General features: G+C 39.0%; 1 protein-coding gene across 5 annotated transcripts in view; it reads left to right on the forward strand.

Moving 5' to 3' along the window:
• OSBPL9 (oxysterol binding protein like 9) overlaps positions 1–24,795 on the forward strand; it is a 57,313-nt gene that overhangs the window by 22,427 nt on the left and 10,091 nt on the right. The window contains exons 4-9 of one of the 5 annotated variants that reach the window (XM_032118468.1): positions 1,933–2,009; positions 11,428–11,523; positions 13,274–13,321; positions 17,978–18,007; positions 18,835–18,885; positions 23,023–23,061. In XM_032118468.1, coding sequence (XP_031974359.1) covers positions 1,933–2,009; positions 11,428–11,523; positions 13,274–13,321; positions 17,978–18,007; positions 18,835–18,885; positions 23,023–23,061 — 341 coding nt within the window. Of the gene's footprint in view, positions 1–1,932; positions 2,010–4,273; positions 4,389–11,427; positions 11,524–13,273; positions 13,326–17,977; positions 18,008–18,834; positions 18,886–23,022; positions 23,062–24,795 lie in introns of those variants that run through there. The other 4 variants (XM_032118470.1, XM_032118469.1, XM_032118467.1 and 1 more) reach the window with 4 other exon arrangements.

A 24,795-nucleotide genomic window follows, 5' to 3' on the forward strand; every position in this document is an offset into this window, starting at 1 on the left:
ATAAGAAGAATAAACTTGATTGATATGTCTGGCAGGACTAGGCCCAGGGACCTGGTTTTGGTAAGCAGAACCAAAGAAACTAAAAGGCATTAAAATTGATTCTAATTGACTCATTCAGCAATTGAAATGAGTGTTAAGGTGTAACCTACTCTGTGCAAAAAGAACAGGATGTTTGTGTGTGCACGTGTGTACAGAATGTGAAAAGAAAAATTATAATTTGCATGTTGCAAAATGTATTTAATGTAATGCTGTCACTGGGCACAGTTCACAGGGCCTCTGTACCTCCATCCTGTCTGCTTTCACTGCATTATAAACTTGTCCTCAGTGCCTGCCTCAGCTTCTCAACTGAAGTACTAGTAAGAAGAGTCCTGTAAGTTAAAAGTTATTTTTGATGAGCTGTTGAGAGTATCACAATGGCATATCCAGCTTTTTAATACTTGCTGCATTTCCTGCAGGAAACTCACCTGCTGTTCAGAGTAACATTTAATTACTTTAACATCTTCCTGCAGACTTTCTCTGAGCATCTGAAAACACTTTGGTAGCCACTTTCCCTTATGTCTAGTTTTCATTTGTGCAGGTTAGTGGTACTGTGACCAAAATACCTGTGGCAATTGATTGTGCTCTATTTTAAAAGAACAATGAGTAAGGATTGACTTGTAGTAGATGGGGAAAAACGTGTATTTTTAGGAAAAAAATAGATAGATTTCAAACTTTTACCTTGCACATTATGAAAGTTTTGCCCCACTATTTTGAGAGGCCACCTCATCAGTTAGGCTAGGATCAAGTTTCTGTATTAAAAAGACATTCTTAACAATTTCTCACAAACACATACATCACCAATTCTTTCCTAATGGTTTTGTTAACTTGACATAATTAGTGTATATATGCTGAAGTAAACAGTGCAGTATGTTGCTCTTGATATTGGTATAGAGTTATCTTTGGGGAGTCTAGAAAAATCTACATATTTAAAAGACTCGAGGCATTTTTAAGTACTGATAGGTTTAAGCTGCAGAATTCCAAAAAATAAAAGCAGTGGAAACAAAAGGGTGAGGAAGGGAACATTGAAACAAAGCGTTTTGAGCTGGAGAGTACATATCAGTATAACCTAAGCTAAGGATATTTCCTCTGAACTCCTTAACAAGTAAGTCAGATAGAAATCTCAGTTCACTGATTCATAATAGGTGCTAGTTCACTTAAGCTTTCCTTGCTTTTAGCAGGCTTCCTGTTTCTTTTAATACCCTCTATTTGAATGAGGAACTAGAAACAATTGTCAATAACTATTCTAAATCCCTTTACAGGCCAGTTTGTTTACAGTCTGTTTAATGCCTCTGGAATCCTCTCTTTTTTCTTTACCTGGAGTCCACTGACTCTGCTCCTTTGTTTTTTAAGCACTCCTAGAGCACAGCAAGGAACTCTCTCAGACTAGTGAAGTAAAAAGGTGGCATGTCTGTACTGGGGTAGGGGGGAAAGAAAGCAGTTGTAGAGTAGGATTTTCTTTGGTTTAATGTTTGTTGCATATTTAAGATTATTCTTTGTGCTTCATTATTCACACCGACGACCTGTTAGGGGTGTTTGTCCTGTATTATGAATCCATAGCTGAAAGTTACTATGTCCACACTGAAGCAGAATTTATTACAGGTTTTTTATTTTCTTGTAAATAAGAAAATTTTAAAATTACTTAATGAATTAAGTGAGGAATGTCTGTGCAAACTTCTCTTTGCATGTGTTCCCCTAAAGCTGGACAAGGGACAGAGCTGTAACCACAGAAGAAGAAACAGGATATTAAGACAACTGGAATCATGTGCTTGGTGATTTAACAAAGACAGGATGGGTAATTTCCATATTTAGTGTGGACATCAGATCTGTTTGCCTATGTCTTTTAGTATGTAAGACTGCATGAAATTTAACAATATCTTTTGAATAATTTTTCAGCTCGAGATGCAGATGAGAGGGAGAAGTGGATCCATGCTTTAGAGGACACCATCCTCCGCCATACCCTCCAACTTCAGGCAGGTTTCACTTTCAGTTTTCACTTGTTTTACTTTTTATTTTCAATGCAATGAAATACAATGTCATGACTACTAATATCCAACACATCCTGTATAATATCTGACTGTTCTATAGCCTATATTGGATATAGGAAAACATCAGTTTAGGTTCAAGTCTGTCACATTTTTCTTGTCCTACCGTAATGAAAAGTCAAAATGAGACTTTCTTTTATTAACTCATATTTATAAGATATATATAGTTATCATTAACTCATATTTGTTTATAATGTATATTTATTGCAAAGTTCTGGATTTATTTTTGTACATTTAGTATGGATTTTGGTTGGGTTTTTTGTTGTTGCTTTTTGTTTAAAACTAGGAGTTAGTCCTTTTTGGGCCAAGCCTCTTGTGTGCTTGTATGCCACCTAACTTGGAAATGAAAATTAACAGCAGCATTGAACCTCTTTCTGGATGACAGAAATGGTAAATAGCTTGTGTTCGAATCCACTGTGTAAGCTGGATATCAGTGGTTTTCTGGTACTAAGGACAGATGGTTAGATTGAGGATGATTCTTAGCTTTAGTTACCTAGTCCCAGGAGTTGGATTCTGCCATCCTTGTGGGTCACTTCCAGCTCAGGATATTCTGTGGTTCTATGATCTAAGATCAGTTTCTGGTGATACTTTAGAGCTGGACATGTCTATAAGACTTGCTAAACATTTTTTTTTTAACCTGGAGAGAAACCCAAACTCTCATGAAAGGGATCTGGTTTGTACCATAGAAGTGTGTGGTGACAGTGTAGGAATCTTAAAGCAGGTCTTCATTATTTGTGTTGAATAAAGGTTTGGTTGTGCTTTTGTAATATGGCGAGAGAATTAGGTGTCTTAACATTTGACTCAGTGTGAAGAAAGATAGACTAAAATCTCTAATATCACATGAAGAGAAGATTATAAAGACTGATCTAGATGACATTTGCCCAGTCTGAAGAGTTAGAACAAACCTGAATTTGCCCCATCCAACTTTAGGCACTTGTACTATCTCAGTCAATTTGCCTGTTAGACAATGTGTTTCAACCTCTTTTGATCTATTAAGGACCACTACAAATTTACTAGAGAATAGCAGATCCCTGGATAAAAATTCCCATTTGACAATCAGCTTTGTATCCTTCCTAATGTGTCATGGGTATGTTAAAAGTAATCTCTCCATCTGGACACAGTAGCTAACCAGGGGTTGAAGAACCTCGCTCTGCAGTGGATGTGAGGAGACAGGGATTATCTAGAGAACATTTTGTGGATGTAGAAGGGCTGAGTTCCCTCCCAAGGGATGCCTCTTTCCCCATCCTCAGCTTAGGAAGTGAATGGGTTACATGAGTGGTCCTATTTAGGGTCTGAAATGAAGTAAAAGGAGTCTGTGCTGTTTTCTCCACCTGGAAGACTTTTTATGGTTTTGGAGATACAGAGTACAGGAATGAAACACTAGATGATACACTGGTTTTATCAAAATGTACATTTCCATGCTCTCTGGAAATTGTGAGTGTAGTTTTATTGGCAGAAATAGATTCCATGATAGCAGCTAATAATGGAACTGTCTCCCATTACATAACTGTTCACGGTTTTGGAGTTTTTCAAACGAGTAAGGCATATGTCGACAAAAAAAAAATAGCCCAAGGTAGTAATTTATCTAGTAATGTTTGAGGGAATAACGAAAAAACCAGAATTGAGTATTAAGAAACATACCCTCCATCCTTGTAAATATGTTCACCATTGAATGTAATACTTTGTGGGCCACTCCTGTGTGCTCACCACTCATTTTCAAGAACCTTCTTCAGTGTGTGGGTCATGTAACCTTTTAGCTTCTGGCCCTTGTGTGTGGAATCCGTGGAGTAGTATTCGCTTACACCCCCATTCAGGAACTGCCACGGTTTGCCACGGGAGCTGCTGAGCCGACACTGATTTAAGAATGAAACGCGACTGCACCTCCTTGCCAAACCTCTTTTTTTCGTGCCTTAGGAAGAGTGGTCTCCATTCTGTTCACCCTCACCGGTGGGACGTGCGGGCGGAACGAACAGGGACTGAAGTTTCGGGAGATGCTCGCAGAGCTGAGCGCGGGGTAAATCCTGGCAGAAACATCCCCGCGCCTCCATGGCCGGGCAGGCCCTGCTGGGCTTCCCCCCTCCCTCCCCCGCCGCGGCTCTCCGGGGCCGGGCCGCCCCCGCGCCAATCTCCGGCCGCCTTGTTCGTGACGCGCTCGGCGGGGCCGCGGCCGGGGGTCCTGCCCTTCCCATCCCGCCCCTTCCCGCCCCGCTGGAGGCGGCGCTGCCGGGGCCCGGCGGGCGGGCAGCCAGCCCCGCGCCTCCGCTCCGCTCCGCTCCGCTCCGCTCGCTGCACCGAGGGATGGCCGGTGTGAGTACGGGGCGGGAGGGGCGGGGGGGCCTCCGGTCGGGGCTGCGGGTGTCCCTCGGGGCAGCCCCGGGCGCCTCCCGGGCGGGCAGCGAGCCCTGCCCTTGGCGGCCGAGCGGCGCTGGCGCTGCCCTGCCCCGCCCGGGCACCGCGGGCACGGAGCCCCCGGGGTGGCTCCGGGCAGCAGCGAGTGCCGCCAGGTGCCGTGTGCCCGCAGAGATGCTGCCGTCCGGATGCACAAACACGCCTTGGCTTCAATAGCCTTTGAAAAAAACGGCGCTTCATGCACTTGATCTTCTTTCGCTTTCTTTTCCTTTGGACAAAACAGTCAGACGGGTTCTTCGTGGGATTATTGGCTCAGCGGGATGGCAGGGTCTGAGTGCCGCGGCAGAGATTATTTTCTGTAAAGGCATTTTCTGAGGTTCTTAGTTTCTGTCGCAAACGAAACACGTGGCTGACAGTCACAACCTTTAGGCATCTGGTTTTGTCCAAAATATTTTATCTTTTCAGAGTCTTTTTTTCATATTTCCATGCTGCTTTCAGTCTGCCTGTTCTGGTACAGGAGTGTTCAAGTTTGAAAGTCAGACTCAAAGTTGACTTCACTGTATCAAACACTCATCCGTGCTTTGAGAAACTGTACCAAACCCCAGGTGGTTCGTGTGTTGTGTGAACCAAATCAGGAAGGATTACGAGTTAATGCGAGGTGGAGAGGTGAAGTGGTGTCTGTGTGTTCTCTAGTCTGATTAATCTTCCTAGTTTTATTTTTGCCTAAATGTTCTACTGTGTTGTCCTTCAGTATTTGTAATGGAAATGTTTTTGAAACATGGAATAAAACACACTTCTGACCCCCTCCCTCCAAGCCTCAGATGAGCTGCAGTCAAGGAACTGAGTCATAAATACACATAATGTGTAAAGGGACCCAAACTGTCCAGAGGGCTGACAATTAGTAATGTCGTATCCAAAGGGAACAACAATAGGGAGGAAATGTTTCAGACACACTTGAAGCCTGCTTTGTTTGAATTTTGAAACTGAAGTGTGTTGTTCTGCTTGCTGTGTTTTTGTATGCACTTGTATTAAAGCTATTGCTAAAAATAAGCATAGTTGTTCTAGTATTAACTTTGTCTATGGAAAAGTCATTGAACAGATGGTGTGATACTACTGGAAATGTCATTCTGAACCCCCAGCATTTTTCCCCTTATCCCCCCCAAGTTGTTACTGTTGTGGCATTAGCAGGCCTGTTGCTTTGCAGTGGCAGCACATGGATTGCCTCATACCAGCAGGACCTAAGGGGGAGGGTATGCATGGGGTGAAGGCATATTGTGGCTAAAGTTTCTTGTTTATGTAGGGAGATAAGTTATCTCACATTTTCTCTAGTTCCTCAGCAGCGTCTTATGTCAACCAGCAGTCTGCTCAGACAGGACATGCTTCTAATTGTCTGCTTTCCTTGCTGCCTGTCAAGTACACCCTAGCAGCACCCTAGTGCTACAAGTACTTTTGGGCAGTGGAATTTGGCTCTGGAATTGTCTCATGCGTTATAATGGATAGCTCATGTCTTTTAGGACCACAGTAACACAATAACTTTCTTATTTGATCTACACTAAACTATTTCAGCCTCTGAAAGGAGTCTATAGAGACAAAACAACTGAAATTACAAAGTCCAAAGGTGGGCCATTTCTAACCACCATAAAAGTGAAAGGAATTAAGTAAAACTTAATTGCTTTGCAGGTTGATAATTCCATAATTGAAGCAAGATGTTTACTTCCTAAGTTGCAAACTATAAGAAAACTTGATTCTAAGGCTTTGTGCTGGCTGCTGTGAAGAGTGATAAAATGGCTTAAACACTGAGCTACACCACGACTTCACCAACATGTGGGAGTTGGTGCTGCTGCTGGAAGCAGTCCTGTCTCACTTCTAGCAAAAAGGAAGAGGCAGTGTGGCAAGAAAGGTAGAATTTGGAACTTAAAATTGCTTTTCTTGCTGCTCTCTCTGAGTTTATTTTTAATGATGAGTTTCCACATTGAGTTGTTTATGTGACAAGGTAAATGTTTATGCTGACTCAGAAGAAAGAGCAGAGTAAAAGCAAGAGTAAACAGCAGGGGAGCTATTTGTTTCTGGTTCATTTATGCTGGTGCAAAGTGTTTATGAAATGTTGATAGTAGCAGTTCACTTAGTGTCACATTAACCAGGATTTCTTCTGACCTTTCTAAAGCTGCAAGCAAGAACACAAGGTGGAGTAAAACTTTGCTTATATGTTAATTATATTACACTCTCAAGTATATTATGTCAATAATACTACTGGCTTCTCGGTGCTCTTCTAGTGTGAGTCAAGAATGCTTGCATAAAGCTAAACCCAGGCTCTTTTAGATTAAGAGTATATCCAGTATAGATGTGTTTCAAGTGCTGGTGGAAGGGCATAGGGTTGGCAGCCATGCTGCTCTTTTCAGACTTTGCTAACAAAATAACCAGGATAGTGGGTGAGTACCCTAGAACATGTGCTTTATCTACACTGATTATAGATTATAAGGTAAAGGAATGGGACTCTAGTGTATACTTCGTATTTGTGAGGCTTCAAAATTGTAACCTGTGCTTTAAAGACAGAAGTTTCCATCAGTGTGTAAATACTTCTGTTTTCTGAACTGTTTTCCTAGAAGATCTGGTAATACCTGCAGCCACACAATCTTTGCTAAGCATTATGTGTTTTGAAAAGTCGAACTTTTTTTTTCCCCCCCCCATAAGAATTGCAATATTCTGACTGTTTGGAAGGCTTGTATGCTTTCCAGAACCCATATATTTGTTTCCAAACACATTCTGAGCTTTAAATATTGCATAAAAATCTAGAAGAGGAAAAAAAAATAGAGTTGTTTTTGCCACTAAAGTGCCCTTGTTTAGTGGCTTACAAGTTGATTTCTTGTTTTTCTTCAGTTTTTTATAAGTGATACTTACAGGCAATGTCCAACTTGTCAAAATCAAGCATGATATAGGCAGGGAATCTGTTTCTGATGAGATGTCGTGGATGAAAGGAAAACTTTCTTATTCACTCCTTCAAACTAACTTACACAGGAATTTTTGTTGGATTTGGAATCCTAATTAGATGAAGAATGTAGCAGAAGTGTCTTCAAAAAGATAAAAAAGTCTTCTCTGTACAGCTTTCTGTCTTCCTCCCCCAGGAAAGCTATTATTGTAATGCTTTTATTTGAGAAATATATTTGAATTTTTCTGGTATGCTTCTTCTAAAGATGATGCAAGCTTTTCATCCCATCTGAGTTTGAAAGAACTGGTTTCAATTAGGCTGAATTATTTCTCAGCATGGACAAGTTTTGAATACAAATGCTTTAGAGATATGTGTGACTTCTAATTTGGAGGACGAGGAAACAACATGTGAACTCCCTTGGTCCTAGCAGCTCTGTAGTGAGAATAAGGCTCATAATATGTATTTTTAATTGGGTTATGTTTTGTTGTTGCCCTCCTGTTTGCCTCCTCCAAAAAAAAGGGTTGTGTGTGAAGGGAGTAATTTTGCAGGACTGTTAGGATGAGAGTTGTTTACTCAACTCCAGACCAGCATGGAAACCCTTTCCTGGGAAAACCATCCTGTCTGGTCATTCCACCTCACTGAAGATCATGCAGATCCCACTGGGACACCTCAGAGTGGTCAGTGCTGCTGGGCCCTGCCTCCTCCTGCAAACACTGGCATTGAGATGTGCCCTGTAGTATCTGGCCCTTAAGCTTTGGATGTGTCCTGAAGGGGAGGAACATTCCAGAAGTTGTGGGAGGGAGGGAGGATGAGGGAAAGAATGCTATGGTACCTTTTTCTCTTTTCCCTAGAGTTCTTATCAGTACGGTTTTCTTGGTGGGGAACAGTCAGACATCAAACAACTTATTTTGACACCAAACTTCTTGGCTTGGGAGGTGGTGGGCAGACTAAAATTTTTTTAATTACTTGCTTCTGCAGCTATTTCATCTGTTAATTCTTTTAAACTTACTTGAACACAGAGTCATTATTTGAGGTTAATTAAGTGTACTTACAAATAGATGTAGTTACTCAATGGAAAAACAAGTTCATACTACTTCAGACAGGTACTGACAGTAAGATAGGGTCCATGTATTTCTGAAGATCAGAAATAGTCTGGATTCCTGTTCTAATCCAGCTGAGTTTTGAACTCTGCCCTCCAAGGGTGGAGGTGCAACAATATCTGCAGGCAACCTGTTTTGTCAGTCTGTGAACAGGTGAGCAGCGTATTTTACAAGTTCCTCATAAAAATTTGATTGCTCCTTGAGATGTGCAGATTCCTAATGTGTAAGTTTAACAAGCAGTTAAATGCTGTTCTAGTGACACTGCTCACCTTTCTTTTGAAGCCTCACTTACTTCATGGCAGGGAAGAAGAGAAAGGGTCCCCATTTTACCTTTACTGTGGCTTTGAGTGACCAGAAAATCAAGAAATAAATATTTGTTATGCAAATCTGCTTCATATATCTGCTCTTTCCAAATTACTGCTGTGTTTGAAATACTGATTGATTTTGCTATTTATGCAGGCTGGTTTTTTTCTGTGGTATTGCTCAGGTTCTTCACTTCTCCAAGTATCTTTTGGTTTTCAATTCTAAACTATATGAGAACTTAAAATTATTAACCTAATATCACATAACACAGACTAATAAATTTGCTGAGAAGGTTATCAAATTTCTTCTTAGTAACCCCAGAGCAAACTGGTGATGTGCTGCAGCTTTAAGTAGCTGTGCTTCGCAAAATTATTCTTATGTTTCATCTCTGTGCTATGTTCAGCTTGACATTATACCTGGTTTTATGGCTTTCTCTTTACATTGATTGAAGTTTTAATTTTCTAATAGAACTTTTTAGGTTACAATTCTCACTCTGTGTTTTGTGTGGGTGTCTGCTCAGTTGTAACACTGAATGTTTTGATCAGCTTTTCCCTTAGTTCTAAGAGCCTGAAATTTAAGAATGGCATTTTATCTTTAAGCCACCACTAAAAACGCCAGATAGTTACATACTAGTAGTCATGGAGTGAGGACTGAAATAAAAATTAGCATTTTGATGCAGCTTACAGGTAACATGCACTGTAAACTATATTTCTGTATAGTATCTTCAGCAGAAATTTCCTGTATAGTTCACGTGGTTTGGTATATGAAACCTGACCTCCAGAATTCTTAACTGAGCTTGCAGGACCATTTGCTGAACTGATGGAGTTGGCTGGTAGCTGAACTGACAATTGCATTTTCAACAAGGAAATAGAATACTAATACTACATGACTTCACATGTAGTTTCGGTGTAATTTAAACTAGTTTGAGGGAGTATCAAAAGTTGCTTGGTTGAGAGCACTCTCCCTTCTGCCTATTAGTTTTTTTGATAAATTGTTACACTCGGTGCTTTTTATATTTATTTTTTGTCATAGTCAGAAAAATGCTTTTTCTCTTGTCTTCTTCTCCCTGCTTCTTTCAAAACACTATTTCTAAATTTGTCTGGTGTTGACTGTCTAATACAGGGCGAAGTATCTTCTTTTAATACTGATTTACAAACTCATCTGTATGGATAGATTTACTCCTGTAGGGCTGTTGTCAAGATCTGCATACCCATCTGTAGCAAATGAGTAAAGAGTAATATTTTCTGCAGTCAGTGGATGGGTTTATGTTTTAGGCTGTGTGTGATACTGTGCAAGTCATTCCACTACTGCACACAAGTGTTCACACCTCTAAAGAGCCATCAATGAAACTCTTAATGTGATGGCCTGTTATCATACCAAAATAAGAGAAACTGTCTGTTCTGGCAGAGCAAACAATGCCAAAGAAAATGGTACACTAATGTGGAATTTTACAAATACAAGTTGCCTATCTTCCCCCACGTGAAATGTTTTTCCCCACTGGTTGATTTTTACATGCTCAGACTCCTGAGATCCTCAGCAGTAAAACAGCAGTTGATGGTTTCATAAGAGCTTGAAGTTGTCCTGTTTGAGATCAATGTGAATACAGGTGAAAATATTGAGGCTGGTAGCAAAGTTGTCACTGCTGTGATGTTCTCAGGATTATGTTTCTGTTATAACTGATGTTTGCTTCTTTATCCTTCATGGGTTTTTCCTCCTATATATGTTTATCTTACAGTGTACAATTTTTTCAAGCAGGGCATGCTTCAGTGTTTGTTTCACAGTTCCATTTGCATTAAAGGTATTATATAAATAAACCTTTAATGTGTTTACATAGCATATGTGCATGAAGGCAGAAGTAATCAAGAATCCTCTCTTTTCTTTCCTCCAATTAAAGATGTGGTATCCCAGGGGGAGTTCTTTTGGGTCTTTAAGTCAGTGGTGTATCACTTTAAAGATAGGAATTATGTTATATGCTGAAGTGTGCTCTGAGTGTTGTATTATTAGGAGAAACAAGTTTCTAAGCAAGGAAATATAAAGTAATCATTCTCATAGCACTGATACTTTGTCCGTGGTGGTGTGTGTGAAACAAAATGTCAAAATTCAGATACAGTGACAAGGATACACATCATTGTAGCTGTAAAGGAACTGTGTCAACCAGGACCAATAATTTTGAACTTTTCAGTTCGAAGGTATTTAAGACAGGATTTAGCAGTTCTTAGCTAGGGAGCTGGGAGTTGAGCAATACTGTCTGAAATGTGAAAAGTGCAGTTATCCAATTGGGTATGGTTTGGGCTTCCCTAGCTGAAATGTAAGCATATGGAATCACAAGACGGTCTTCAGAAAAATGTGAATTCTCCTTTATATTTTATAAAAAAACTTTAATCAGTGTAATTAAAGAGACTTTGTTCAATCATAAGTAATGAAATACTCTGGTGTGTGATGATTATACCCCCTCTGAAAATGTGGAGCAATTTACTGTTACTGATTTAGCTGCAAATAGAAGCCAAATGTGTTCAGCTGTGTGCCTGTGTTTGCACGTGGCAGGATGAGAGGCAAGGCAGCATTTTCTCAGTCAGATGGCAGGCAAAACCATATTGTTGTTATGGGTTTTTTTCTTCTCTGAAACATTAATTAAATATTTGATTTTGATTTGTTTACTTATTTTTAGGGTGTGGATTCAGGATTTGTTCCCAGTGTTCATGATTTTGACAAGAAACTTACTGAGGCTGATGCTTACTTACAGATCTTGATAGACCAGTTGAAGGTATGGTAACTAAATACTGCATTTACTGTGTTGGGGGTCTGTTTGTCAGGCTGGATTTCAAGGCCAGGTTGAAAGGAAGCTCAACAAAGAGAGTCAGTCAAGATGAAAATGCTTTTCTCTTACGATTGTTAGAATGGAGTTAAAATTAGAATAGCTCAAACAGATTGATATAAAATGGTTTGCAATGGCTGAAAGATTCTGTTTTATACAAAACCTTTATGGAAATGGCAAGGTTAAATAAGTTAAGTTTCATTTCAAAACGTAATTATATCACTGTGTTGCTCATAGCATTTTAGGATCTATCTTGAGAAGATTTTGTCAAGTGATGTATAATTACACTTGCAAACAGTTTCAGAGTTTGTTGCAGTGGTGGTAGATAATCCATGCTTTGTCCTTGAGTGAAAACATTCTGTAGGAATGTGGTAGAATACAGCCCTTTAAACTTTGTATTTTAAGAGTAGATGGGAATGCAAGGAACAGTGAGGTCGTATCTCTCAGTACTCACCTTATTGAGAAAAACACGTTTTGCTGCTGCTTAGGACACTTTTTTCCCCCATGACTCAGCAGGTTAAAATTACTTTTAAATTGCTTCAGTTCTGCTGGGTTGGAGTTTTTCCCCTGATATAATGTGCAGGTATTGCACGTGATATATTCAGCAAAAATTTGGTTGGAGGGTAGGGTGGAGAGGGGGATGAGCACAACAGCAAAAATGAAGGTAGCCAGAGGAGATGCAAACAAAATGCAGAGCTGCCCTGCAAAGACTTGGTCAGGAGCTGTCTTTGTCTGCCACTCTGGAGCCATCACTTCACTGACAGAAGGTATTTAAATCTTTACACCTTCTAATTGTTATTTCAGGCCAGCTGGGGGGAGGGGAATAGAAATTAATTAATGATGAAAGATGAGTCAGTTTGAGAATGGGCAGAGACCAAGATCACAGTCTTTTTTTAGAACTAGAAATCACCCCTCAAGGGAAAGGGAACACATGAGTAGGTTTGAGGGAGGCAGTTGAGTGAAGAACTGCAGCTCACTTCCTAAAAATTACATCCTCTTCTCTGAGCAAAAAGGGGGATGTGACAAACTTTTAACATTATCTGTAATCTTTTCTCTTCCTTGAACAACTTCATGGTTGTGTGTGCACTTTAGGGTGCCCTCAGAGGCCTCTGTTAACTCTTTCAGCTCAGCTTGTGTTAAATGCATGTGCAAACTTTTCAGTGAGGGTTTGTTTCACTTTGCTTTGTTGCATCTCATTTCCCACTTTTAAGAAAATAAACATAAATTAATGCTAGGAAGTCATATCTTCCAAAAAATATGCTTACAAATCTTACATGATTTGAATCATGTACCTGAATCAAGGTACCTGGAAGGGTTGGTGAGGGTTGAGGCTCATTTGGTTAAATGCCCCAAAGGTTTTTGCTGAAACAGAAGAAAGGAAGCTGGAGGTGTTCTGATGAGTTCGCTTGTGTTACTTAACTTCTCCTTTTTGTTCAAATTATGGTAGAACCATGCCAAGCTGAGCTGTGAGATTTGATCTCTTACAGGATGGGATGATGTGAGAAATTAGTTACAAATTTGTTATATCACAAATGCTGTAAAGAAATCTCAGGCCAAAACTGCTTTGGATCCTACTACCAGGGTTGTATGACTTTAATACTTATTAAATCTTTTTGGTTTTAAAATGTTGGTGGTTTTGCCTGATTTTATATGGAAAAATAACACTTTCAATATTTTCACAAGTATCTCTTTCTTTTAGCTCTTTGATGAAAAACTCCAGAACTGCAAAGATGATGAACAGAGAAAAGCAAGTACATTTTTTCTTAAAAATTGCCTGTTTGTCAGATGGTTTTGTGCTGTCGTCTATAGAAATACAAAGTACACATTTATTGAGTTGTCAAAATCACTTGAAGCAATTTGAGTAACTGATAACATTTGTGTTGTGACTAAGTTGCAAACAAAAATTTTGCTAATACTGGGTGTGATAACATTAAAAAAGTTTCAGTCTGTCAGAAATAATTGCTCCTCTGCTATCCAACAGTTGAAATAATTTTAACTTAAATTTGCTACTTTTTAATCTTTAACAAGGATGAGTTGGTGGGAATTATAAAGCTATTCTGAAGGAAAAAAAATAAATACTCCTAATCGTGTATTTCACATAATCAGTCTGCATCCTGTGTAAGTCTGTGGCACATTGGAAATCTGAGAATACCACAATTCATTCACCTGAAGTGAGGGTGCCAGAAATGTAGTAGTGGGGAGCACTGCTCTTTTAGCAAGGGTGTAGTTCACTTAAGTGCTGTGTATTCTTTGCATCCCCTCCTGTTCCATTCCAAAGTCTGCTTTGTAGGTCTGAGTTCAAGCACTGTTCAGGAAAGGCTGGCACATACCTTGGTGCTATGGGTTTGGCATTAAGTGTCATGCTGGCTTCATGTATTAATTTGTGTGTGTGGAGGAAGGATTTAACAATTCCTTATGAAAGGTTTATTACAGAGGAGTTGCTTTTTTTCAGCAAATGCAGTAATTTCAATATCATAAAGTAGTGGTGTGTTTCATCCTGGTTCCCTCCCTCAGTGTCTCTTGTGAGAAATAAGTGTTCTCTTGGTGTTTGGTTCCTGTTTTGAAAACTGTTTGATGCTTTCTGTGATTAATTTACTTCTTTATAATGGTTGTGAACTTTCAAGTGTTATTCATCTTGCCTGATGTGTTAGGTGGTGTCTTGGGGAGCTCTTTCTCATGTACAGGCTTTTTAAAGGATTTTGAAGTACATCTCTCTGTGTGTTTAATCTGTAGACAACTGACCATAACAGTAAGGTCTAAGGATTTTGTATTTCTCCTTCAGTGTGTCTTACTGGGAAGAGTTGTCCTTCAATTTTGACCTCCCTCCAGATGCTACTTTGCAGATCAGGCAGTACTTTGCTTTTTTCCTGTGGCAGTGCTCCTAATCCCTAGAGATTTTCCACATGTTGTGCTGACTTCTTTATTTATCTCTGCAAGGTATCTGTGGTACAGATGGATTGACTTTATAGAGAAAGGAGGAGGCTCATTCAGAAGAGGTCGACTTCCTCTGGTTTTAAATCTTGATGAGGGTTGCTATTACAGATTCCATTTATTCTCTATTAAAAATGAAAAAGGCTTGACAAAGCACTCTTTTGATCACACCTCTTCCTGTACTGAGAGGTTTTTTGATATGGTATTTAGCAGTTTTCCTATTTGTTTATGGAAGTATGGTTCAGCTATCAGGTTATGAGCTGAGTGTAATCTGCAGGATACTTCCATCAAACCCATAGTTCTTTCCTCCAAGCGAACCAGTTTGGGATATTTAAGTTTTAAGTGCTTCCCAACCAGCTGAGTGCTGTTCTGCAACTGTTTATGGCCAGGGATTTCAAACCCAAGCTGTTGTTTTTGCAAATTCACAGAGCATTGGATGAGCTGGCTTTTAGTTACAGAATATTATGTCTTTTGAAGATGATGGCATAGGATATAGGTATTCTGAGATGCCTCAAGATCTCCTGGATATCTTCCTTCTGAAGCGTGGTAGTCTCTTGAACTTGGATGGAGACAGAGCAGATGTAGATTTGATGAAAATATAGGGATTTTCATCAGTTCCCTGTGCTGCATTGCTATTTCTAGCAGAAGTGCAGCTAGCAGGATATGGTGGGATCATGCACAAGCAGCAGTGCTGCCAGTTCTGCTGAATCTTCTGGTGGGGTACAGTGTTTGTATCTGAAGGAAAGGAGGGGGTGTCATCTGTGGGTACTGGTGTTTCAAGGTGAAGACAAGATAGGACCTTGCTTTCTTACAGTGTGAACGATTTTACTGGTGAGAACTCCAGGAAAGCTTTTCTGTTTAGTTTTGTGTAGTTAACTTGATCACACATCAGGGAAAGTAAAACTGAGGCACTCAAAGGCATCAGAACAGCAAAGAGGTGCATATTTGCAGGCTGGAACAAAGCTGACAATTCTTAACAGGATTTGGGAGGGAAGTGTAGCCTGCTTAAGCTGTTTGGTTCAAAACAAGCGCTTTTTGTGAAGTAAATCCAAGGCTGAGCACACAGATTTGGGTTGCACCTTACAGATTTGAACCATGAGTCAGCTACCCCTACATGCCTCTGCTGCCTCTCTCTGCTGGATAAGCTGATCCCTCTGTAGTCACATGATTGTTGAATGAGGCAAAAATCATGTTGGATGAGATAAAATTAGCTTTCTTAGTGATTTCCTAAAAATTTAGATGTCAAGGAGATGCAATGAGCAGCAAACAGAGGGAGTAGTTTCAGCAGCAGCCTGCAGTTTGATTAGATTATATATAGGAAATTGCATTCTGCAGTTGTAAATCTGCATTCTGCAAATGTAAATCTGCAGGAAATTGATGTTTCAGATGAAAAATATGTGTATTCATTACCTAAAACTAGGGGAACTGTCTAACTAAAATTTTATCTTCATCAGTTTTCAAAGACTAGGGATGTTGAAAAGAGACAATTATGATAAGTGCTAGTAGTAAATGGTATTTGATTTTTTTATTTAATTGGTAACGTGTTTTATCTTCAACACACTTGCTCATAGTTTTCCTTACAATTTTGTAGTGTCTAAATTATCAAATTTGTGTGTGCTGTCTTCTTGCAAGGTGATCACAGAGCACAAATGTGATGGAAAATACTGGATCAATGCAAAATGTTACTGCTTAATTTGGCCAGCTCACAAAGGATTCAGTTCCATAGAGGAAAAAACTATGATTGTATAATTTGTGGAAAGGCCTTAGAAATCTGCTTGCCCTGAGGTTTTTTCCCTCTTGGATCTTCCATGTGATCTTTGACAAAATTACCCTTTTGTCTGTACCTGTGTGTAAGAATAACAATGTCTTAGTGTCCTGGTTGGAAAATTACAGATGGGCGGGGAGAAACCAACATCACTGAATTGCATCACATGGCCTGAGATCGCTTTCTTATTTTCAGCAAAGGTGATGTCACTGAAGGAACTGAGATCTCAGTTTATTTGGTTTGTAAATATAACATGTTGGGGAAAAAAATGGGTAAAGAATGATCAAAGCTGCTGATGACTGCTTCCAGTTGGCTGTAAAGCCTCGAGACTGCATGATTTCCTTCATCTGCATCATCTTTCATCTAACAAGATTTGTGTGTTTGGGTACATTGCCTATTCTTATTTTGGTGCTAAAAGGCTCAAAACTTCTATGCTGTCATATTTAAAATGCTTTCTTCGATATGTGCTGATAAAATTTAGACTGGAAGTATCGTAGAGATGTGAAAAACAAAGCCAAGGATTTTTTAGCTGTTGGCATGTTTCTCTGGTAGCAACAGGAGTAAATATAACATAACTTCATGATATAACACCCCTCATATGATACATCCTAAATAAACATGGTCCAGTCTTTCCAGTAGGAAAGGCTGAGTCTGGGTTCTGTTTGGCCAGCTCTTGCCAATTAATCCTGAAGAAAATGTACAGCATCCTCTGAGTAGTATCTAGAGCACAACTGAAAATCTTCCCCCAGGAATTGCCTGAGAGGCTGTCACTGCATTTCTTTTCTTTTTAATCCACAAATTGGGACTGTTCATTCCTGTAGATTTATAGCTGCATGTTCCTCTCTTACAGTGTAAGCTTTGGCTTGCAATGCCTGGTGGGGGAAAAGGATCCTTTACACACTTTGATTATTCAAGAATCAAGAAGATTGTTACTCAAGTCACATGAGACGCTCAAATTAATCAAAACAAAGAGGTCCTGTAATTGCATTCGTAGAGGTTCAGTGCTGAGTCCAGTTTAGTGATTTTGCCTTCTGCAAACAGAGCCAAGGACATCAACAGGAAGCATCTGCTCCTGAACCAGGTCACGCTGATGTGGAACATGGCATGCAGATGCCTTTTGCATGCCTGAGGTGCAGTTCCACACAGGAAATCTTTATGAACCAGTGTTTCTAGATAAAATTAAGTAGGCAGATTTCCAGATGCACTTTTACTGGAGGCATAGAAAGAGCAAGACCATGTGTGCACTGTTACTTTCTGTGATTTGTTTTAGACTGTGCTTAACTGCAAATATTTATTGTACTTGAATGATGGTCATTTCATGTAACAGTGTTGAAATGTGCCAGCATTCAGTGCAGTTTATAAGGATACAAAGTGAACTTAGGATCTCCATGCTGCATTTCATTTTTGTTGGTGTTATGCAAAAATGAAGTACAGATTTTAATGGGTAGGTATGTATAATGTCACTGTTTAGAAATTCCTAACTTTGTCATCTTTAAGCTTTAATTATCAGTTTGACTTCAGTCTTGTCTTGAAAATTGTGTCTACATATGGAAATAGTCTTTCACATGTTGGTTAAGGGCTTTTCTCCCTCTCCCAATTTCACATTAGAATATTGTGGTTTATACAGTATTTAGGTCAAACCAGATGCTGGAAATTTAGTCTTTAATCACACTATTTTTTTTTTTTTTTTTTTTTTTTTTTTTACAGAAAATTGAAGGTCTCAAAGAAACAACTAGTGTAAGTTTCTTCAATTTTTGTATCTATTATATAAAGATTCTGAAATTCACCTTATTTTCTTGGGAAAGTTTTCAAAGCCTTTTTACAGAAAAATGGGAATCCATATTAGGTCCAACATCGTGATGGCAGAAGCAGCCTGGTTCTGGTGCTGTGTTCAGGTTTCTGTCTAGCACCTTGGAATCATGGAATAGTTGAGGCATGAAGGGGCCTCTGAAGATCTGAGCCCCATTCTTGGAGCACCATCAGCTGGAACAGGTTGCTCAGGACCAAATCTAGTTTGGGCTTTCAGTAACTCCAAGGCTGGAGGCCCTACAGCTTCTCTGGACAACCTCTTCCAGTGTTTGATCATCTATAAAAGAATAAAAGGTGTTTTCTTCTGTTCCCAATGATTTTCCTGTGTTTCTGTTTGTGGCCATTGCTTGTTCTGTCACTGGGCACCACTGAGAAGAGTCTTGCTCTCTCTTCTCCTGCCTTCCCAGTCAGATATTGATGTCCCTTGATAAGGTCTCCCTGAGCCTTTTCCTCCTCAGATTCAAGCAGCCCAGCTCCCTCAGCCTCTCTTGCCATGACAATTTACCTGCCTGCAGCACTGGGAGTTTGGAGCTGACCTCCATTTCTCCCTGACTGCCTGGCTTGTGTGTGGCTTTGGAAACTTCAGTTTGCTGCTGCTGTGCCTTCATCTCTGGGGAAAAAAAGGGGAAGGGAAAGTAGGGGTTCTACAGAAGTGAGTGTCCATTTAATTCACATCCAATATTCTGTATAACTAATAAGTACAAAATATTAAGGGATAGTAATACAATTTTTTTCTGATATTTTTGTTTTCCTAGAGCATGGTAGAATCAATAAAACACTGCATTGTGTTGCTACAGATTGCTAAGGTAAGTACACAGTAAAGTATTCTGAATTTTAATGATACAGTATTAATCTAATTTAAACCTAAAAGTGCCTTCTATATGAGCCAGGAACAAGAAGACATTATAAGTTGATTTATGCTATTACTTTAATGAAGTTTCTGAAATACTGAGTTCTGTAGCAGGCAGTCCTGTTAATGCTCATGGTAACAGTCATGTTGGTTCAAGTTTTCTTTCAGGTAAATTTTCTTTTGCAGAGTTTGCTATTAGGCTAAAGAAGAACTTAGACAAATGTCAGGGTGCCAGAACAGAAACTTAACAAAACTCTTCTTTCTGCTTCATTTGAGAGTGTGGCTAACAAGTAAAAAGGAGAGAAACATGATGTTAATAACTGAACTGGTTTGGCAAGGTCTGTCCCAGTCTGAAGTTCAGGATGATGCTGTAACTTCCTGAAGTTAGACTTGTATTGGGAATGCAGTGTGGGTAATGCAGCTAAGCTTTTCACCCACGTTTCATTAGATTCTAGAATTTGGGGAGTTTTGGATTTACTTTTTGTCAAGTTCTGCCCTTACAGGTTTAGCATTCTATATTTAGGATATAGATATGTTAATTATGAACTGCTGATTTATATCTTGTGACCAAAGTGGAGGAAGGTGGTATTTTGCAAAGAAATAAAGGTATTTTCAGAATTTCAGGCTGATCTAATCAGAATACATTCTGATTTATCCAGAAATAAACCTGGGCTCTTCAATTATTTTTTTTTCTGTGATCTAGGTCAACTATTTTTTGTAGCTTTTGAATGCAATATTGCTGTTTGTCTTCATTTTAGATGCCAGATATGTTGTACAGAATTTTGAGTGCAGTGAAAATTGAAGTATTTAGAATCTTACAGGATCAGAAGTAGTTCACTAAAAGGATCAGTGCATGTTTTGTGAAATTCAGGTTTCATATCTATTACTTAAGAATTCTGAAGAAAACGTTTATTAATTAGCAGGTTTGTACAAAACCAGAACTTCTTTACAAGTAGTAGGGTTGAAACATTGAAATAGTTTTCTGCCACATGAATTTGGAGCTAGAACAGTCTTTATTTAACATGCAGTGATGCTACTTCAATCCTTCACTATAGTGCCAGCAAGAAAAGCCTTGTCAGTATTTAATTTGTTGTTATTTAGTCCTGGGTATATTTAGAGGTGTTTTAGTACAGTGAAGTCAGTAGATACTATATGCCATTTTTTAGGGACTTGATGGAGTCAATTGTAGATAGATTAGATGGCAATATACTGATTTTCTTAGCTATATGTGATTTGCTATATTGAGGAGGCTTGTTAGAGAAACTGTGCAAGGAATTCCTAGCTCACTTTTTCTTAATTGCTGTATAAATGTATTTAATAGTTCTTATTTTCACAGAACTTTAATTCCTATGAAATTTTAGTGTTTTTAAAAAGCTCTGCTATGTAATTAGCATATGTGAAATTGCAGAATTATAATCTGCTTTTTCAGGCTGTTGATCGGAGCTGATAATAGGTGGCTGAGTCATCTTTCTTGTTTCTGTTGACTGTCAAATCCTGTTTCTGCTCTGTGTGAGTTTATTGGGAGTTAGGCAAACGTGACCACTTATCTTATGCTGATGTAAAGTGTATTTTTGAAGTTCTTTAGGTGGTTGGCTTATAATGGACAAAACTGGTAGTGGCAGATGTAGTCATTTAGATCAGGTTCAGTACTTTACTGTACTGACTTTCATGTGAATGTGAAGGTAGGTGGAATATGAGTCCCTCAAAGGTGCTAACACTTGCTTTTTGTTGCACTAAATCAGACCTTGAAGTCCTTCTTTCAGTACCACTAAATATTAACCAATGTACATAGATGAGCTTACCCACTAAGGAGTGGGGTTTTATTGTTTGATTTTTTGCTAAACCGTATCTAAAGCTCTTTTAGAGCTGTTGAAGACAAGGTGGGTTAAAGGGGTGCCTTATGCACAGCTAATTGGAAGATGTTGATCTACATTAGTGAAAAAAAATTTTCCACTACTTTAATGACCTATTTTTCTGCTTCTTCTCTTCACCTTCTTTCTCTCTCAGGCAACTGTAGTTGTTGACTACAAGGGAATTCTGTCATGATTCCCCCCTCCACCTTTTCTATAAACTCTGTTGGTATCCTGATTTCCTACTGCTGTCAAAAATTTATGATATGAGGGGGTTGGAGTTTTTTTTCACAGTTCTGCAAATTGCTTATGTATGATGCAATCTCTGTGTAAAAATGTGTCATGCCTGACTGTAGCTTTGTGCTCTTCAGTAGAGAACCTTTTAAGATTCTGCAAGTTTTTTTCCCAAGGCTGTAGGGCAAGTGTGGCTGCTGACTGACACTGCTGAGAATAAATCATCTTAACACCACCCTGCACCCCGTTTTTACTTCTACAGTGCCTTTCTGATTAGGAGGCAGCCTTGCCAATCTGTGTACCTTGGCCGTGTTACCATTTCTCTACATACTTAGAACTTTCTGTTTCCAACACAACAGCCATTTCTTATGTGGATTATTTTGGAACATTGAAGCAAACCTGTGTTTTTGGTTGTTTGAGTTTTGTTTTGTTTTCTTTTTTTAATTGTGTGTTAAGTTGTTCTGTTTCATGGATTCTTACCTGTCTTAGTATTTGGAGAGTTAAATTTTCATTACACTTGCTGGTAAATCAAGTGTGTAATTATGCCACTTGTACTGAGGTGACCCATGACATTTTCAAAATAATGTAGTAAATACCAGCTAAACAGGAATATATTATAATACATACACTGCTTGTCAAAAAGCAGTCAAAATAAACAAAGTGGGATGGGCACGTGGAGCATTTGGCCTGTGTTGTTCCCTTTGAGTGTGTGGCACTTGAAGATGTCCAGCTTTGCTGATGTGTGTGATATAAAGTACATGTAATGGTCCACCAGTGATGTGTAAACCTTATATATGTGTTATGAAGTAGCTTTTATAATTTAGATACTTAGTTTTGCATCTTTCCCTTCTCTTTTTCACTCCATTTCCAGCAGTCTTGCCTGCCCAGTTGTGTGGAATTTCTGCCTTCCTTACATTAAGGTGCAGCTAGTGCGTTACTGAGGTGCCATAGCAAGCATCAGTACTCATACAGCATCTTTGTGGTTTATTTCTTGGCTCTTAGAGATGATGGACACAACATGGGGGGTTTATGTGCTGGGAAAAAAATGATGAATTTTGTAAATTTGCAACACAGTGGAACTTGTTGCCCTTGGTGTTCTTTTTATCACGGAAAGCCAGGCTTCAAAAATGTCAACGGGCAGACATGAAATTTGGACAGCCTATTGCCAACTGTATAAGCTAAGGAAGGATGTATTAAGTATCAAAACATAAATATGTGCCAACTTTCTTAGTACTACTTACTGCCTTTTTTTTTTTTTTAATTCCTTTAAAATGTAACTGGAAATCCAGGGAAATACTCTGCAGACAAGTCTTAAGGTTCACACCAGGCAAGGCTACGGATTGATGTACTGATTAACTTTGCAGCAGAAGGGAAGAGATTTGACTTAGTGTTCAGTAAAATTTATACTGTTGCTGTACATTAAAACTGTGCTGGCTGTAGATTGGCATTAACTGGTCTGCTGCTCATGTCATTTTCCCTGAGGACAGATGTTTTCCATACATTGCCTGCTCTCACATATGGTTCTAGGCAAAAAAAACGCAAAATCTGAGATAGTAAATAATTGAAAAGCATTTTAAAATCTAGTGGATGCCAAAAAGCAAAAAATTAAAACCTTTCAACTTACTTTAACTTCTGCCTTTCTTGTGTGTTAATCACAGAAATTGAGAACTTCATCTTTCAGGGACTTATAGGAGCTGCAGAGCATATTTTGGGGAGCTCTTAGGTATTTGGGAAGCACCCATATTGTAAACCATAATTGTACTCTGCAGTGCAGAAAGGATATTTTTAAAACTCATGTGGACAGGCCCTCAGAAAATTCTGAGCTTCAGAGGTGCAGTGAGTGTGTGGAATTGTGTCTTCCAAGTTTAGTTACTGTATCACGTGATGAGGAACATTTTATGGCTGAAAATGTAAACATTCCTGAGGGAAACTCACTGATCTTGCTTAGCACAGAACTGATAAGTCATGCAAGATTGTTATGTTGATATTTTTAACATTTTTTCCTTAAGGACCAAAATAATGAGGAGAAACACGCAGATGGACTTATAGTAAGTTTAAATCTAATCTTTATCTCCTTTTAATTCTGCAGACCATGTGAACAGAGACCTGAATTTCCACTCACTTTGCAACATGCTTCTTCCTTTCTCTAATTTACTGCTTCCAGTGTCTTGTTAAAATTCCTGTTGAGTCCTTAGCTCCTGAGGTTGGCTAACACCCTTGTCTTTAGAAAATAGCGTGGTCAGTTTTGTATGGAGTGTCCTGAACAGCAGTGTTGTGACTGAACACATAGATAAAAATCTGCCATGTGAACAGATGAAAGGGAAATGACTGGGGTAGAAATAGTTTTGTGTTCCATCTGAAGTATCTTTGTGTAGGAAATAGATCTGTTCTCCGTGTGCTTCAAGTAGTTTGTCTTTTCTACAGTGCTGCTCCTTTGATGCAGAGTTGTGTTATGTCTGTCTAAGCAATGTTTCTTCTTTAATGGAACTTCTGCATTTTTAATGTAACTTCTGTCGTTTTCAGTTTTGGTCACATGTGATTTCTCTTTCTTTGTTCTTTTTTTGTCACTTGAGTACATTTCAGATACTTTTAATAGGAGATTGGTCTCAGTAAAAACTCTAAAAATCCTAATGTGTTTTCATTAGAGCTGACAGTAATTCCCTGGCCTTAGTTGTCTTCCCACTAGAAACAGCTTTAGCAGTAGGATTTTCTGGTGTGAACCTTGGAGTAAAGATGCACATGCATATTTCAGTTTCATGCTTATCATAAATAAGGTGAATTATTACGTGCCCTGCAGATGTCACATAGTTCAGGTCTTAGTATGAGGGAGCAGGTTCTGTGATATCCCCTGGAAAAGAGAAGTTGTGCAGGTAGACACTTCCACAGGCACAGGTGACCTGCACATTTGGTCTGCAACTCAGAAATTTCACAGAGATACTGCAGCTTAATATAGTTTGAATTTGATTAGCCACTGATCTCATTATCTGTGGGCTGGCTTAGACCGGGGAGGAAAAAGTATTTCTGTAAGAAAATATTAACCATGGATCAGTGATTGTAAAGTCTGAAATTGTGATGCTGTAGAGGTCAACATCAGCTTGGGCTAAAGGTCAGGATTTCACTTTAACCTTAGGCAAAAATATGATCAGTGTTTGCTGCCATGGTGGGATGAGTCTTGTTTCTGCATGATTGTTACTAAATTGTTATTAAACTCAGAGTAGGAGACTTTCAGGTCTGCCTTCATCTGTTTCTAGCCCATGAAGGCATCCCTCACAATATCCAACAAAAAACTCCAGTTCTTGTTGCACTATGGAGAATTGTTTAAGGATGAGGTTACAATCCTGCATACAAATTCAGAGTTACTTCTTTCTTTCCTTTATCACACCAGTTCTGTATCAGGTGGATTATTAGTTTCCCTAAAAAATAAAGAAGACATATATAGCAATAGCATCCTATATATCATATGACCATCTTGGGTTTTAAGTCTTAACTCTTAAGATGGGATGATAATTTTAAGCTGTGAACTCTGTGGGACAGGGGCCCTTCCTGTGTTGAATGCATATTCGACAAGTAGGTGGAGTAATGGGTAAGGGGCATTGGCTTTATGCTGGACTGCAGTGGAGTAAGAGCACATGTACTGGATTATTTTTATATTGGTTAGTAACACCAATGAAAATGTAGAAAGCTACTTTTATGCCTGATTTAATGGGCTTTTTTTTAGTGATAGGGAATAATAGTTCTGTTTTCAGTTAAATAAATTCTGTGCTATAAAAAAAAGAATAGAA

The sequence above is a fragment of the Corvus moneduloides genome, chromosome 9, assembly GCF_009650955.1.
Source record: "Corvus moneduloides isolate bCorMon1 chromosome 9, bCorMon1.pri, whole genome shotgun sequence".
Lineage (NCBI taxonomy): Eukaryota > Metazoa > Chordata > Aves > Passeriformes > Corvidae > Corvus > Corvus moneduloides.